The sequence below is a fragment of the Jaculus jaculus genome, chromosome 6 (genome assembly GCF_020740685.1).
Source record: "Jaculus jaculus isolate mJacJac1 chromosome 6, mJacJac1.mat.Y.cur, whole genome shotgun sequence".
NCBI lineage: Eukaryota > Metazoa > Chordata > Mammalia > Rodentia > Dipodidae > Jaculus > Jaculus jaculus.
In genome coordinates, this window is record NC_059107.1 from 147,597,824 (window position 1) to 147,610,287 (window position 12,464).

At 45.7% G+C, this 12,464-nt stretch overlaps 1 protein-coding gene across 1 annotated transcript in view; it reads right to left on the reverse strand.

The window, feature by feature from the left end:
• Positions 1 to 237: 237 nt before the first annotated feature.
• Positions 238 to 12,464, reverse strand: part of Aldh1l2 (aldehyde dehydrogenase 1 family member L2) — a 67,994-nt gene continuing 55,767 nt past the window's right edge. Inside the window, exons 20-23 of the mRNA XM_045153051.1 lie at positions 8,367 to 8,532; positions 6,697 to 6,802; positions 2,766 to 2,965; positions 238 to 503 (exon numbers count right to left, since the gene is read on the reverse strand). Of these exons, the coding sequence (XP_045008986.1) occupies positions 448 to 503; positions 2,766 to 2,965; positions 6,697 to 6,802; positions 8,367 to 8,532 (528 nt within the window). The 3' untranslated portion in view covers positions 238 to 447. The remainder of the gene's footprint in view (positions 504 to 2,765; positions 2,966 to 6,696; positions 6,803 to 8,366; positions 8,533 to 12,464) is intronic.

The window sequence follows — 12,464 nt, forward strand, 5'->3', positions numbered from 1 at the left end:
CTAGGATGCGTTTTGTTCCTTGAAGACAAAATAAATATTTTTGGTGTCCCATATGTATGGTTCAGATGTAAGAACCTATACAGAAATCTTAACAAATGTACCTTGCACATTTATAGCTGCATGATACATTCAAGATGGGCAACCATGAAAAGGTTACCTTTGGTAGGAAAAAAAAAAAGCACCATGGTATTTAGAAATACATGTGTAACCAAAAAAAAAAAAAAAAAATTCCAAGTCTTTTGAAAGTAAAAAAAGTGTATTGGAAAATACTTGCGAGGCACATGTGTAAATGCATTGACGAGTGTGAGGCACACGTGTAAATGCACTGACGAGCAGCCTTGGTCTGGGTCCATGTTTTTGGTTCACGGCTGGCTCTTCCTCAGGTTCCTCAGCATAGAAAGTGTTGAGAAGCTGAGATGTTAAGGGTTTCCTGATGATGCCATGGTTCTAATACTCCAGGGTCACCGTCTTGGTTTTGAGGTATTCATTTAGAGCTTCTTCACCTAGGAAGAAAAGCAGTCAGTGGACCATGCTCAAAAGCAGATGTAGAAAGCCAGGTGTGGTGGCGCACGCCTTTAATCCCAGCACTCGGGAGGCAGAGGTAGGAGGATTGCCATGAGTTTGAGAACACCCTGAGACTCCATAGTGAATTCCAGGTTAGCCTGAGCTACAGTGAGACCCTATCTTGAAAAACCAAAAAAAAAAAGGAGGTGGGGGGAACAGATGTAGAGATGGCTTAGCGGTTAAGGCATTTGCCTGCAAAGACAAACGACCCCCGTTCAGACATCTGGAGTTTGTTTGCAGTGGCTGGAGGTCCAGGTGTGCCCATTCTCTCCCTGCCCCCTCTTTTCTCTCTGCCTCTTTTTTTTTTTTCAAATAAGTAAAAGTTAAAAAGAGAGAGAGAGAGAGATGTGGCAAGCTGGACGTGGTGTCGCACACCTTCAATCCCAGCACTTGGGAAGCGGAGGTAGGAGGATCGCTGTGAGAGTTTGAGGCCACTCGGAGACTACATAGTGAATTTGAGACCCTACCTCTAAAAACCAAAGAAAAGAAGAGAGCAGGTGTGTGGGTCACAAAGCAAATGAGACACCTGAAGGCTTTGCTAAGTTGCAGGCTAGGAAGGCCTTATGCATCCCTAACCATCCTCACACGACCGTGACGCTACTGGAGTCCACTTGGAGTATTAAGAGCTGAGACCACCTCCTACGGGGCCTTCCAGGGTGGGAGAACTGGTGGGTCAGCTGCCCAAGTCCTTCCTCCCTCATTTCCCTGCTTGATGAATTCTCTTTTTTAAAAATTTTTTTTCTGCTTTATTTATTTATTTGAGAGAGACAGACAGAGAATGAGGCCGACAGAGAGAGAAAAAAGGAGAATGGGCGCGCCAGGGCCTCCAGCCACTGCAAACGAACTCCAGACGCGTGCGCCCCCTTGTGCATCTGGCTAACGTGGGTCCTGGGGAATCGAGCCTCAAACCAGGGTCCTTAGGCTTCACAGGCAAGCGCTTAACTGCTAAGCCATCTCTCCAGCCCATGAATTCTATTTTTATCCTTCTTATACCTACTGACCAGAATACCATCTTCAAGTTACATTAAATGAAGCAGAGTTGAGCACTAGAAGGAAAGTTTGGAAACATTTGCTTTCAATTGAAGACACGGAAAATACAGTTTACACCACCCACAGCCTTTTCTTTTCAGATTATTATTTTTTTGTGAAAAAACACCTTCCTACACAACTTGTGTACTTTTTCTGTAAGTTATGTTTCATTAAAATGTTACTGCAGGACTGGAGAGATGGCTTAGCGGTTAAGTGCTTGCCTGTGAAGCCTAAGGACCCCGGTTCGAGGCTCGGTTCTCCAGGTCCCACGTTAGCCAGATGCACAAGGGGGCGCACGCGTCTGGAGTTCGTTTGCAGAGGCTGGAAGCCCTGGCGCGCCCATTCTCGCTCTCTCCCTCTATCTGTCTTTCTCTCTGTGTCTGTCGCTCTCAAATAAATAAATAATTTAAAAAAAAATGTTACTGCAGTTTTAAAAAGAAACCAAGGGGCTGGAGAGATGGCTTAGCGGTTAAGGCACATGCCTATGAAGCCTAAGGACCCAGGTTCAATTCTCCACGTCCCACATAAGCCAGATAAAATGTGGTAGCGCTTGGACCTGGAGACTGTTTGCAGTGCCTAGAGGCCCTGGCATGCCCATTTTCCCTCTCTGTCTCTAATAAGTAAGTAAATAAAAATAAAATCTTTTAAAAAAGAGGGCTGGAGGGATGGCTTAGTGGTTAAGGCATTTGCTTGCAAAGCCAAAGGACCCAGGTTCGATTCTCCAGGACCCATGTTAGCCAGATGCACAAGGGGGCACACAAAGAAATAGAAAGAAAGAAATCAGTCCTGGGGTGCTGAAGTAAAAGGAGCACCAGAGCCGGGCGTGGTGGCGCACGCCTTTAATCCCAGCACTCGGGAGGCAGAGGTAAGAGGATCGCCATGAGTTCGAGGCCACCCTGAGACTACATAGTGAATTCCAGGTGAGCCTGGGCTAGAGTGAGACCCTACCTCGAAAAAAAAAAGGAGCATCGTGAGTTCTAGTCCAGCCTGGGGCTACAGAATGAATTCCATGTCAGCCTGGACTAGAATGAGACCCTACCTTGAAAAGGAAGAAAGAAAACATCAGTGCTTTTGTAAATCTAGATCTACCTGCCAAGTTGGAAGTGCCCCTCAAAATTTAAGTGAGGGCTGCATGGAACAGAAAATCCTGTGGTGTGACAAATCATACGTACCTAAGTCTTTTCCAAAGCCAGACTGCTTGACTCCACCGAACGGCGCCGCCACATCCGTCTTGTTGTACGTGTTAATAAAAACAGTCCCTGCCTCTAGCTTTTCACTCACATACATAGCCTTGTTTATGTCTCGTGTGAAAACCCCCGAGGCCAAACCATATTCCGTGTTATTTGCTCGCTGCAGCACTCCGTCGATGTCCCTGCAAGATGTTTCCAGGAAGACATAAGACTTCATTAAACAGAGCAAAACACTCAACTTATGTTTGAAAATTGTTCTTCTCTAGAAATAGGAAAACTTCACTGCCACCTGTTTAGGGTTTTTTTTTTTTGTATTTTATTTTTATTTATTTATTTGAGCGTGGGAGAAAGAATGCACATGCCAGGGCCTCTACCCACTGCAAATGAACTCCAGTCACCTTGTGCATCTCTCTTATGAGGGTACTGGGGAGTCGAACCTACGTCCTTTGGCTTTGCAGGCAAGCACCTTAAGTGCTAAGCCATCTCACCAGCCCTGTTTAGCTTTTTTATAAATAAAACATACCAGGCCTGTGCTGAAAGTGCCCATGGAGTTAGAAACCCAAGAATTACAGTTTACATATATACCACTTTTTTGTAAGCTCTTTCAATCTAAGCCAGAGTCAGTCGTCTTCAGGGGTGACTGTCACCTCCCACTTCTTTCTTCCAGGGAGGGTCACACTCTAGCCCAGGGTGACCTGGAATTCACTGTGTTTAGCATATAATCTCAGACTGGCCTCAAACTCACCGTGATATCCTACTTCTGCCTCCCAAGTGCTGGGATTAAAAATGTCTGCCACCCTTCACACCTCCTGCACATTTTTATTTTATTTGCATTTCTTTCATTTTTTAAAATATATTTTATTTATTCAATCATTTGAGAGAGAGAGAGAGAAGCAGGGGGAGAGAATGAGCACACCACGGCCTCCAGCCACTACAAATGAACTCCAGACGCATGCGCCCCCTTGTGCATCTGGCTTACATGGGTCCTGGAGAACCGAACTGGGATCCTTTGGCTTTGCAGGCAAATGCCTTTACCGCTAAGCCATCTCTCCAACCCATGTATGTCTTTTTTTTTTCCCTGAGGTAGGGTCTAGCTCAAGCTCAGGCTGACCTGGAATTCCCTATGTAGTCTCGGGGTAGCCTTGAACTCAGTGTTCCTTCTACCTCTGCCTCCTGAGTTCTGGGATTAAATGTGTGCACCACCATGCGTGGCCTGAGGTCCACTTCTTGATATTCAGAATATGTCCTCTGTATCCCTCCATCTCCTGATCTGTCCACACAATTCCTAGGCCCTTCAGTGTCTACCCCAAGCCTTCCACATTCCACCAATCCTCAGTGGAGGCAGCAGAATGTGGGTGACCCATGAGAAGGCTCTGTAGCCATTCAGCCTAGGTGGACTTGGCCACAGGGCTTCCCCTTCTCATGCCTCTGTTTCTTCTTTTGAAAATACAAATAATAAAGGGCTTTGTCTAATTGGTGTGAGGATGAAATGAGCTAATGGGGTCTATGGCACAGTAAACCTCAGCCTGTCATTTGTCACCGGGGAGTGCACATGACTCCAGACTCAGTGGTGTGGCTGAACAAACTGGTGCATGTGTGGTCTGCCCGCCCCACTCCAGAGGGTCAAAATGCTCTGGGCCAGGCTGTATGTCTTATGTTTCTTTGTGTCACATCATCAAACCAGAGGGAATTGTTACATATGCTTAGTCAATGAAAGGAGAGTAGCATCCCTCCAAGAAAATTTCCCTTCTGATTCAGTGCCCAGTACTTCAGGGTCCAGGATCCCCACAGATACCAGCGTGGATGGTTGCTCAAGTCTCTTAACGGTGTTGAGCTGGGTGGGGTGGCGCACGCCTTTAATCCCAGTACTCGAGGCAGAGGTAGGAGGATTGCTGTTGAGTTTAAGGCCAGCCTGAGACTAAACAGGAATTCCAGGTCACACTTGGCTAGAGCGAGACCGTACCTCAAAAAAAAAAACAAAAAAACAAAAAACAGTGTTGTACATCCTATGTGCTTAATACTGGCAATACCAGAATACAATGGCAATAGTAAAAAAGAAAAAAAAGTAGGTGTCACACTATATTGTTTATGGAATAATGCCAAGAAAACAATTTGTGCATGTTCAGACAGAGGCCGAATTGCAGATATTCAGCCCTTGGTTATTGAGAGCCAATTGTATACAACCCCAAGTAAGAGGAGGTCTATCCTGCTCCCAGTTGGGTCCAAAACTGGACATGGATAAAAGGAGAAACCGCACCCTTGGATCAGGGTCATGAAGTTACGACAGCTCAAGTGTCAAGTCTCTTACAGCGCGGCTCTCAATGACCAACGCATCTCGGCTGTGTGTCTGGTGTGTTCCTCAACATCTGGCTAGTTGTAAACCTGAAGCCATGCTGATGGCCTCTGAGTGGCATGCTGGGAGACTTCGGCTTCCCAGCACCCGCACAAAGCTGGTGCACAAAGTGGTGCACGCGTCTGGAGTGGCTGGAGGCCCTGGCACACCTATTCTCTCTCGCCACATGGCTGTCCTCGGACACGCTGGACACTGGAAAGCTGCACATAGTCTAACAGCCAGTGTGTCATTAGTTTAATAAATGGCGACTGTGGATACTTCTAGAATGCTCAGTGTCAAGCTTCTGTCTATCTCCAAGGACAGCAGCTCTCTTTCTATGGGAATGTGAGATTTCCAGATGCCCTCCCCAGGGCTCTAAATGGAGAGAAACTCACTGTTTCCATGAACATTTCAGGTGTGTATTGTACAAAAGCAAAACCTGGACTAGAGAGATGGTTTATCAGTTAGGGCACTTACCTGCAAAGTCAAAGGACCCAGGTTCGATTCCCCAGGACCCACAAGGCCATATGCACAAGGGGGTGCATGCGTCTGGAGTTCATTTACAGTGCCTTGAGGCCAAGGCGCACCCATTCTCTACCTGCCTCTTTCCCTCAAATAAATAAATAAAAATAAATTTATTTGTTTTTTAATTTTTTTTGTTTATTTATTTATTTAAGAGCAACAGACAGCCGGGCATGGTGGCACACACCTTTAATCCCAGTGCTTGGGAGGCAGAGGTAAGAGGATCACCATGAGTTCAAGTCCACCCTGAGACTACATAGTGAAATCCAGGTCAGCCTGGGCCAGAATGAGACCCTACCTCGAAAAACCAAAATAAAGGAAAAAAAAAAAAAAAAACCAAGCCGGGCGTGGTGGCGCACGCCTTTAATCCCAGCACTTGGGAGGCAGAGGTAGGAGGATTGCCATGAGTTCAAGGCCACCCTGAGATGACAGCTAATTCCAGGTCAGCCTGGACCAGAGTGAGACCCTACCTCAAAAAAAAAAAAAAAAAAAAAGAAAAAAACCAAAAAACGGAAGAGCAACAGACAGAGAGAAAGAGGCAGACAAAGACAGACAGAGAATGGGCGTGCCAGGGCTTCCAGCCACTGCAAATGAACTCCAGACGCGTGCACCCCCTTGTGCATCTGGCTAACGTGGGTCCTGGGGAATCAAGCCTCGAACCAGGGTCCTTAGGCTTCACAGGCAAGCGCTTAACCGCTAAGCCATCTCTCCATCCCAAATAAAAAAAAATAAATTAAAAAAAAGCAAAACATAGCTGAAATTCCCTCATGCTGGCCATTAATTTAAGCTGAGAAGCAAACATATTAATGATCTACAAACCAGAGGCTTTGTTGGGTGCAGTGGCTCAGGCACTTGGGAGGCTGAGGCACGAAGATCGCTGTGGGGCACATCGTGAAACCACGCCTCAAAGCAGCACACCAGATGCTTCTAATTATATAAGCTAATTATTCGGGTGCAGAATTGCATGTTGTGGATTTCATACTCTGAATATAGCACAAGGAAGAGGGCGGAAAAGTTACCTAGGGAGGACCCAGGTTACATCATGCCGGAAGAACATACCCATTTTGGAATTTAGAAATGATCATAATAGGCCCAAAGGATTCCTCTTTGGCAAGGTACATGTGATCTTCCACATCCGTGAACACAGTTGGTTCCATGAAAAAGCCTTTTTGGTAAAAGAAGAAACAAACATCAATTGCAGGTTAAATCGTTTTCAATTAATAGTTCTCAGTTAATTACATTAATTTCCCCCTCAGGCTCAGTAAAGCCAGGAAGAATTTCATCTTTATACTTGCTGTTGGCAGTCCTATGTTCTTATTTTTTGATGTCATAATTATGAAAATTTCAAATATACATAAAGGAATAGACTATGGTGTTATTAAGTATATTCATAATATATCTTTTACCACCATCCAATTCTAAAAGCCTTTTTGGCTTATTAAACCGAACTCCACCTGTTAAATAATAGCCCCCATCCTTATAAACTGGAAGTCTAACTTAATTAATTACAGTCAGGGTAATTTTCTTCAGAAAGAAGTTCTTGATTGGCAAAACTGTGTACTGCATTGTGTCCCACTGGAGCGAGCTCTCCAGTTTCCCTCCTTAAATGACCAGTGGCCTTGGCAGACACCCTGAGCCCTCCACTGGAAACTTGTGTTTTTCCCTTAAGACTTGGCAAGCCATCTCTTTGTTACCTTGTAAATACCAGGTCCCTCCAATCTTTACCTAAATGAATAGTCATTTCCTTCCTGAATCAATGACTTCATCTATTAGATACAAAAATGGTGGTTTTCCTACTCTTGTCATTTTCCTACCATTAGCAAGGGTTCTCCTGTAAACACGCTTCCTTTGTCACCTACATGGTTACCTCAAAATTCCATCCCTGGGCTGGGGAGATGGCTTAGCGGTTGAGCACTTGCCTGTGAAGCCTAAGGACCCCGGTTCGAGGCTCGGTTCCCCAGGTCCCACGTTAGCCAGATGCACAAGGGGGCGCACGCATCTGGAGTTCGTTTGCAGTGGCTGGAAGCCCTGGCGCACCCATTCTCTCTCTCTCCCTCTATCTGTCTTTCTCTCTGTGTCTGTCGCTCTCAAATAAATAAATAAAAGATTAAAAAAAAAATTCCATCCCTTACAGGAACCCAGGACACTGGAGTAAGGGGCTGGTGGGAGAGTGAGAAACAAATAACAGGTGGTCTCTGCCTCTCAGTCATCACGCGGAGCCTCACGCATGTCAGTAACAGGTCACCTTGACAACAGGAACAAACCTTCCCCAGGCTCCGCTGCCTATGCCTTAAAATACCAAGAATGAAGACCACCAGCGCCTGGTAGCAATGTAATTGCACGTGTTTACTGGACAGGGGAGGGCCTGGCACATCCATCTTGTCATTTTCACAGCCTTGTAAAGCATCTCATTTTACTCAGGAGGAACCTGAGACAGAAAAAATGTGTTGGCCAGTGCTCTACCGCTTAGAAGGTCTGACAAGCAGGATGTGGGGGAAAAAAAAAAAGTCAGTTCTTTTTTATTTTGTTTTTGAGGCAGTGTCTCACCGTACCCCAGGCTGGACTCAAATTCTGGCTTCCTCCTACTTCAGCCTCCTGAGTGCTGAAATTATAGATGTGAGCCACCACCCCTGGCTAAAATTCAATCACTGACTATATGATAAATGGCACTGTTTCTTTTGCAGTAAAGAAGGCAGGAGCCTTGTACGTCCCCGCATAGGCAATCTCACCTGGCCTCTGTACCTGTCTTCCCCCACACACCAGGGTGGCCCCCTCCTTCACGCCAGCCTCGCAGTACTGCAGCAGCTTTTCCAGGTGAGCCTTGTGGTTTTGGGGCCCGTGATCAGTAGATCTGTCAAGTGGATCACCGATTTTCATCTTTTTAATTTCTTCCACCTGTATATTTCCCAGTCCACGAAACACAAGTCACAGTTAGAAAAACTGGTGGATACACTTGGTTGAGTTTCTACCATGTGGATGGGCTACTATGATTTGCAGTAGCATGGGGGGGGGGGTCTTTATTATTTCCATCTTACAGAAGAAGATACCAAGGCCTTAAACAGTCAAGTGATTACCTGGTTGTGTACAAGCATTACATGGTGTGGTTTGAAAACCCAGCTTCTTAGCCACATTTCTTTCTTCCTTCCTTCCTTCCTTCCTTCCTTCCTTCCTTCCTTCCTTCCTTCCTTCCTTCCTTCCTTCCTTCCTTCCTTCCTTCCTTTTTTTATTTTCAAGGTAGGGTCTCACTCTGGCCCAGACTGACCTGGAATTCACTATGGAGTCTCAGGGTGGCCTTGAACTCACGGTGATCCCCCTACCTCTGCCTCCCGAGTGCTGGGATCAAAGGCGTGTGCCGCCAGGCCCGGCTTCATTTTTTCCTTTTTTCAATTTATTTGAAAAAGAAAGAGGCAGAGAGAGAGAGAAGGCAAGAGTGCGAGAGAGCATGGGCACGCTGAGGCTTTCAGCCACAGTAAACGAGTTCCAGACACACGCACTCCCTTGTGCATCTGTGCAACACTGTATGCTTGCGTCACTGTGCATCTGGTTTATGCAAGACCTGGAGGGTTGAACAGGAGCTCTTAGGCTTCAAAGGCAAGCACCTTAACTGCTAAGCCATCTCCAGCCCTCAGGATGACTTCAATATAGCTTATATTTGTTAGAAAAAAATGTGGCTGGGCTGAAGAGATGGCTCAGTGTTAAAGCACTTGCCTACAATGCCTAATGACCAGGGTTCAATTCCCCAGTATCCATGTAATGCCAGATGCACAAAGTGGTGCATGGGTTTGGAGTTTGTTTGCAGCAGCTGGAGGCCCTGGGCATACTTATTCTCATATTCTCTTTCTTCTTGCAAATAAGTAAATAATAATTTGGGGGGGGGGCTTGGGTTCAAGGTAAGGTCTTGCTGTAGCTCAGGCTAGACTCAAACTCACAGTGATCCTCCTACCTCTGCCTCCTGAGTGCTGAGATTAAAAGTATGCATCTCCACGCCCAGCTTAAATAAAATACTTTTCAAAAATCATCCTGAATGTTAACCCACTAAGATAGCAAACTGATGTTCTGGAACTTCCATTCATATGGCATACTTAGACTCTATGGAAAAAGAATTACTAAAGTACCCCTTATGTAGGGTAGAATTCCCTTGCAAAATCCTTATGGTATAGCCATTATAAGAATTGGTAGGGGCTGGAGAGATGGCTTAGCAGTTAAGCGCTTGCCTGTGAAGCCTAAGAATCCTGGTTCGAGGCTCAATTCCCCAAGACCCACGTTAGCCAGATGTACAAGGGGGTACAGGCGTCTGGAGTTTGTTTGCAGTGGCTGGAAGTCCTGGTGTGCCCATTCTCTCTCTCTCTCTCTCTCATCTGTCACTCTCAAATAAATAAATAAATAAAATATAAAATAAACAAAAAGGATTGCTAGAATGTTGTTAGTTTGTGACAGGGTCTCACCGTAGCCCAGGCTAGCTTCCAATTCACTGTGTAGCCGGCTGGCCTTGAACTTCTGATTCTCCTGTCTCCATATACCAAGTTTGGATTACAGGCCTAGGCAACTACATTTGGCTAGAGTGTTATGATAAAAAGTTCCCACACTGTTCGCCACTGACATGTCTTTGTAATTCCTTCTTGTGATTCTAAGCCATCTTCATGTAGTTCTGCATTTGCCAATGCTAACTGCAGTTCTAATGAGAAGATAGAGTGAGTCACCATCACCCTCATGACTGTGGATGCTGTCACTGATCCCTCCAAGTCTTGCCTAGGTCCTGTGCTGGATGAGCAGCTCACAGAGGGCAGGGACCATGTGGGCTCTGCCCGCCTTTGAATCCTCAGCACCCAGCCCAGTGGTTGACCTTACATTGGTACTCAAGAAATGGCTGTTGAATGGATACAAAGAGCATGTGTGCAAAACATGTTTGTTAGTGAGCTCATGCAGCAAGTCCTTGAAAGGTCTGGTCCCTGCATGTGACATTTCATCAAGTTCTAGCTGACTCTGAAAGCCCGCGACGTGGATACTGCAAACTAGCTTCTCCCGAGGCACAAGCTAAACTACACCGCGATGTTCGGGAGGTGGCCACTGCCACCTGCCTGTCACCATTGGCTCTCCGTGACTCGTCGTATTAACTGCACACTGGGGGTCTGTAAGGATCGAGGGGTACATTTCTCAGAGTCATTTTACAGATTTATAAAAACCTAGTAGTATATCTCACACAAATGCCAAGGATCTAATTCTCTACAAATGGGAGTAAACTCTTGGACCGTGGTTATCAAAAATCCCTTCGGGCCATGTGTGGTGGCACATACCTTTAATCCCAGCACTTGGGAGGCAGAGTTAGGAGGATCGCAGTGAGTTCAAGGCCAGCCTGAAACTACGTAGTGAATTCCAGGTCAGCTTGGGCTACAGCAAAACCATACCTCAAAAAAAAAAAAAAAATTCCTTTGGTATCAGTAGTTTGTTTGCTTGTTTGTTTTTGCAGGACTGGCTCTGAAGAGGCATTATTTCCACAGGAATACGAATATGCTAACGGTTAATCCAGTGGTTCTCAAACTCAGCACTATTGATGTTTTGGATGGGGTACTTGTATTTTGTGTGTGTGTGTGCAGATGTGTGTTTGCATGTGTAGAAATGTCAGAGAAGAATGTCACCACATTATTTTATGAATCTATGTCAGCAGTGGGTAAGGGCATTTTTTATTAAAATAAACAACTTTTAATTAAAATTTTTTTTTTTTTTTACTTATTTGAGATCAACAGACAGAGAGAGAAAGAGGCAGGTAGAGAATGGGTGCACCAGGACCTCCAGCCACTGCAAACAAACTCCAGATACATGTGCCCCTTGTACATTTGGCTTACGTGGGACTTGGGGGAATAGAGCCTCAAAACGGGGTCCTTGGGCTTCACAGGCAAGTGCTAAACTGCTAAGCCATCTCCCAGCCCAACTTCTAAATTTTAACATAATCCCCTCACACGACTCTCCTGTCCAGCCCTCTTCCACACCCCAACTGAACTCCCTCTTCCTCCGCACTGTTCTCTCTTCTGTCTTTTCTGCACCTCCATCATTTTTATAGAGGTCTATAGCTTCGTACTCTGAAAATTTATAAATCAATGTAAGCAGAAAAGTAAACAAATGTAAAAATCATGTAATGCAACCAAATGCCTTCATCACCCAGCATCTACATCTACTAACTGCTGACTTATTTTCCTACTCACTTCTGGGTGAGTGCAGACATCACATACTTGACCTGTAGTTAACCTGTAAATATGGCACTATGTAACTATTAAAAAAAATTAAGAGGGACCCAGGCGTGGTGGCGTATGCCTTTAATCTCAGCAATTTGGGAGGCAAAGGTAGGAGGATCACCATGAGTTCAAGGCCACCCTGAGACTATATAGTGAATTCCAGGTCAGCCTGAGCAAGAGTGAGACTCTTACCTTGAAAAACCAAAAGAGAGAAAGAAAGAAAGAGAGAGAGAGGGAGGGAGGGAGGGAGGGAGGGAGGGAGGGAGGAAGGAAGGAAGGAAGGAAGGAAGGAAGGAAGGAAGGAAGGAAGGAAGGAAGGAAGGAAGGAAGGAAGGAAGGAAGGAAGGAAAGGGGTTGGAGAGATGGCTTAGCGGTAAAGGTGCTTGCCTGCAAAGCCTAAGGATCCTTATTCCATCTCTCTCCAGATCCCACTTTAGCCAGACGCACCAAGGTGAGGCAAGCGCAATGTCACACATTCCCACTAGGTGGCATAAGCATCTGGAGTTCCATTGCCCTGGCTGAGACTCTGGCGCACCAATTCTCTCTCTCTCCCCCTCTTTTTCTCTCCTCCACAAAAATTATATTAAATGAAGAGAC